This window comes from Gloeophyllum trabeum, assembly GCF_000344685.1.
Source record: "Gloeophyllum trabeum ATCC 11539 unplaced genomic scaffold GLOTRscaffold_00044, whole genome shotgun sequence".
Lineage (NCBI taxonomy): Eukaryota > Fungi > Basidiomycota > Agaricomycetes > Gloeophyllales > Gloeophyllaceae > Gloeophyllum > Gloeophyllum trabeum.
Window position 1 is genome coordinate 5576 of NW_006920453.1, and position 4159 is coordinate 9734.

Genomic DNA, 4159 nt, shown 5'->3' on the forward strand with positions numbered 1-4159 from the left:
CTGCCACCCACACGTCGACTCAGACCATGTGTGTAGAAAAACAATCAATGTTGAGACTAATTCCTGCAGTAACAATCCATCAAACTATTCAGCAGTCAGTGTATTATTTCAGAACACAAGTGCAACATTCAAGAACCTCTTATAACCAACCTAAGACCAGTAATGATTGGATTAACAGGAAGCACATCCCACCAAGTTGGCATGCTTCAACTGCTGCACATCCTAGACTAATGAGCAAGTGGGCAACTATGACATCACTCAACTACAGAAATGCGCTTTCTGCAGTCAAGCTATGTCATAGTAAGCAGGAGCCAATGAGAAGCCAGAGATCCCAACCGGCGCGGCACCTCAGCCACCGACTACACACAGCCACAGAAGTCAATTCCCACGGTAACAACATGCCACGCACAACAAAGTGCATGCAGTAAAGGAAGGAGATACGATTGAATGCTCAAAATATTCCAGTAGACGGATAACCCCAAACCACCTCTTTGTAGGAGAAACCATGGAAATACATGAGCAACCCAAGATGAAAACACACTATGATTGCAAACAGACAGTACAAATCTGATTTTGTAGTCTTTTTGTAGTCTTCAATACAAGCGGATGTTAAAGCCGACATTGAATGCTGTATTCAAGACTACAGCACAAAAGTTGCACACATTCTCGGCAACAGTGATTCCCACTGGTACAATGTTCAGCACACACCCAATTTTGCAGGTGAGGACTCATGAAACCCAGGAAAGACCTTGATGAGTACATTCCATGGCTCCAGACAACACAAGGTTGTATTTTTGAAGTTGCAGATCAGGATGGAAAGTGTATACATCCGTACGATCCCACTCGACCCAAATCTGAGTGGTCCCTCGATACCAGATAGATTCGGAAGCAGGTTGAGTACACAACCAAAGATCCCCAACATCCGGTCTATCCACCATAAAGGCATGAGGGTCAGTGGGCAAGAAGGGAGCCTTGAACAACCGGAAATAAGCAGGATGACCCTGGGGACGGACAACACCGGGCAGCTCTTTCATAACTACCGCCACAGAATGAGATTGCCCAGAAATGTCAGGATGACCGGTCGAAAAATCAAGCTTTGGAATCCGGACTTCAGAAGATAAAGACATGATGGGGAGTACACAACCAAGAGTGGTAAAACTAGTGTTGTGCCCGGCCTGGCTTCAAGCCCGAGCCAGGCCAGGCCAGGCCCTATTTCAGCAGGCCCGAGCCAGGCCAAAGCCCTACTCAAGCCCAAGGACAGGGCCTGGCTTGGGTTGTCCGAAGCCTGAGCCAGGCCCTGCAGGCCCGGGGCTTTGTGGCACCGGCTAAATGAGCTGAACCGGACTTCAAATCACAGGTAAGTCACACCATACCTGTTGTGGATTTAACCTCATGCATTCTAGCCCTATGTGACAGGGCTGTTCTAATGGCTTACGGTACCCACACATATTTAAGAATTGCGGGTTTGAGGCACACCGGTAACCTATACACAGTCCAGTGAGCATGTTGTGCTCTTCAGATGTGTATAGGATCACTAACCTTGTACATAGTGGCCATTAGATGAAGTAGGGTGTGTAACCCCATACCTGGTATGTCTCCAGTACCCGTTCCTCCTCCAAGCATGGAAGCCCTGGCCTGAGCCCGAGCCAGGCCCGAGCCAGCTCAAGCCAGGCCAAAGCCTGGGGCTTTGAGCCAAGCCAGGCCCTGCACATCACTAGGTAAAACAGCCAAACAATCAGTAAAGGTGCTACAAAGCGAAGGACCAAGTAATCACAGCCAATCACAATCGATCAATCATAATCCCTACTGCACAGACACATAGCATGTGAAAATCAACCACCGAAATACAAAATTCACACGGTAACAAATAATCTAATCATCGAAATAACAAGCAACCGTAATACTTGCTGAAACAAAACAGTACAACACACCAAAAAAACAAACAAAACAAATACACATATACATGCATCCAACACACAAAGCACTGAACAATAAGTCTAACATAGCAAAGCACAAAGGTAACACCCAACGCCCAACAATGACATAGCATGACCGCTATTCTGAATACACGCACTCAAGTTGCGTCATAAGTAGACAGCAGCCAATCACAGCCATCGAATCCCAACCGGTGCAGCGATATGCCTCAGCCACTGACTACAAACTGCTACAAAAGTCAATTCCCATGGTAAGAACATGCCACAGATGACAACGAGCATGCAGTAAAAGACGGAGGTACGATAAAATGCTCAAAATATTCCAGTGGATGGATGACCCAAAAAAACCTCTTCGTAGACGAAACCACGGAAATACACCAAAAACCCAGGACGAAAACACAGTATTATTGAAAACAGAGACTACAAATCCGATTTTGTAGTCTTTTTGTAGTCTCCAATACAAGCGGACTTTAAAGCGGACATTAAACAGTGTAGTCAAGACTACAACCAAAAAGTCGCACACATTCTTGGCATTGCGATTCCCACGGGGTACAACATTCGGCACGCACCCAATTTTGTGGGTAAGGACTCATCCTTCGTAAACTCAGGACTCATAATAAAGCTGGTTGTATTGGACTACCAGGGTTCTTACTCGACTACAGAAGATGGATTCGGCCGACTTCGGCAGGGTTCAGCAGACGTCGGCAGCAACGGCAGGGCTACAGCAGGAAGATAATGAGGCATATACTGGATTCCCACGCCAAATGCACCAGCCTCTACAACATAGATTCTGCCTCAATCTGTTGTAGAGGGTGGTTACGAGCCTAGGAATATCATGATGTGGCTAATCCCGATGGTATTTTATCTGACGCTGGATCCTGGCACTTTGGGAGTTGCAGTATTTAGGGCCAGGTGAAAGGTTGTATGATAAAGGGAATTCCCAGCCAATCAGAGCTGGAGAGATTTCCTTTCATCCAACCTTTTGCCCGGCCCTAAATACTGAAACTCCCAAAGTATGGGGCCTAGGTTGCTGACAGGATTTCCATCGGCAGCCGCACTGCATGGATGTAGTAACACGGACTAATGACAGGCTATCTATGGGGGTGGGCAATCCCTAATTGTCTCACAGCGCCTTACAAATGGTCGTCCATGGACCCTTGCGGCCGAGTCCGGCGCGACTAGGGACCTCTTCAACACATGGCAGTGATTGACTAGAGCTGTATAATGCCTCTCGCGCTCTACAATCAAAACATGGAGTGACTGCAACTGTGTTCTATACGCCGTCTGTATACCATAAATAATAATAACTTATTCATCCTCCTCGGAATCTGTCTCCGCCGCATCCCCTGGCAAGTCTTCAACCTCACCTTCCTCATCCGAGTCCAGCACAGAAATACTATTGTCCTCCAACCACAACCCCTTCGACTGTGGGAAGCAGATCAGATAGCTGTCGAGTGCCTTTTTCATGGCACTGATCTTCTCTGATTTATTTTTTGCATGTGACTTCTTTGGTACCAGCTTGTCGCATTTGCAATAGACCTCGATCTGCTCATCGAGCTGTTTGATGCTGAGCTTGCTGAGGACTGCTTCATCACCGAATACCAAAACAACGCTTGCAAGGTGTGCTTTCTTCTCCTCCAATTTACGGCACTTCTCTGCCGCTTTCTGCTTCTTGATATGCTTGAGCTCCTTCTCGTGTTCAACCTGAGCTTGGCACCATTTAGCTTCCAATTTACTTGAGTCAATCTTCTTCCGTGCTTCCTTCATTATAAATGTGTGATCTTCGTCCAGGAACATGAGATCCATGAATAGCTCAGTATCGTTGTGCTTGTACATTGCACGTGAATTGAGAACATGCAAGGATGTCCTAGACTTGTCCCTGAGATGTACACGGAGAGAGCCAAGGGCTCCTTCAATGAGGTCATTTGTTGCTGGTATCCAAGCGAGGCCGCGCTCATCAGCTGTGGCTATATCAATAAGCCCACCAGGGGTGAATTCACTTGTGAAGCATTCCCAAGTCACGGGCACCTGTTAGGAAGGCAATGAATACCTCCTCAAGATCATCAGGGAAAACCCCCCGAGATGATTAGACAGAATCTCCTGTTTTCAGCTCGAATTATATCTGATTACTGGGAATCACACAGCTCGAATTATATCTGATTACTGGGAATCACACCAATTACAATGTTAGTTCTAATTAGACAGCCTCTGGCACTTTATGTCTA

The 4159-nt window shown here is 46.7% G+C and overlaps 1 protein-coding gene across 1 annotated transcript; it reads right to left on the reverse strand.

The window, feature by feature from the left end:
* Nucleotides 1-3242: 3242 nt before the first annotated feature.
* Nucleotides 3243-3901, reverse strand: GLOTRDRAFT_97193 (uncharacterized protein; the record flags this gene model as incomplete). The annotated part of the gene is made up of 1 exon (XM_007873193.1): nt 3243-3901. A coding segment is annotated over one exon (659 nt), but the record flags the coding sequence as incomplete, so codon positions are not given.
* Nucleotides 3902-4159: the final 258 nt, after the last annotated feature.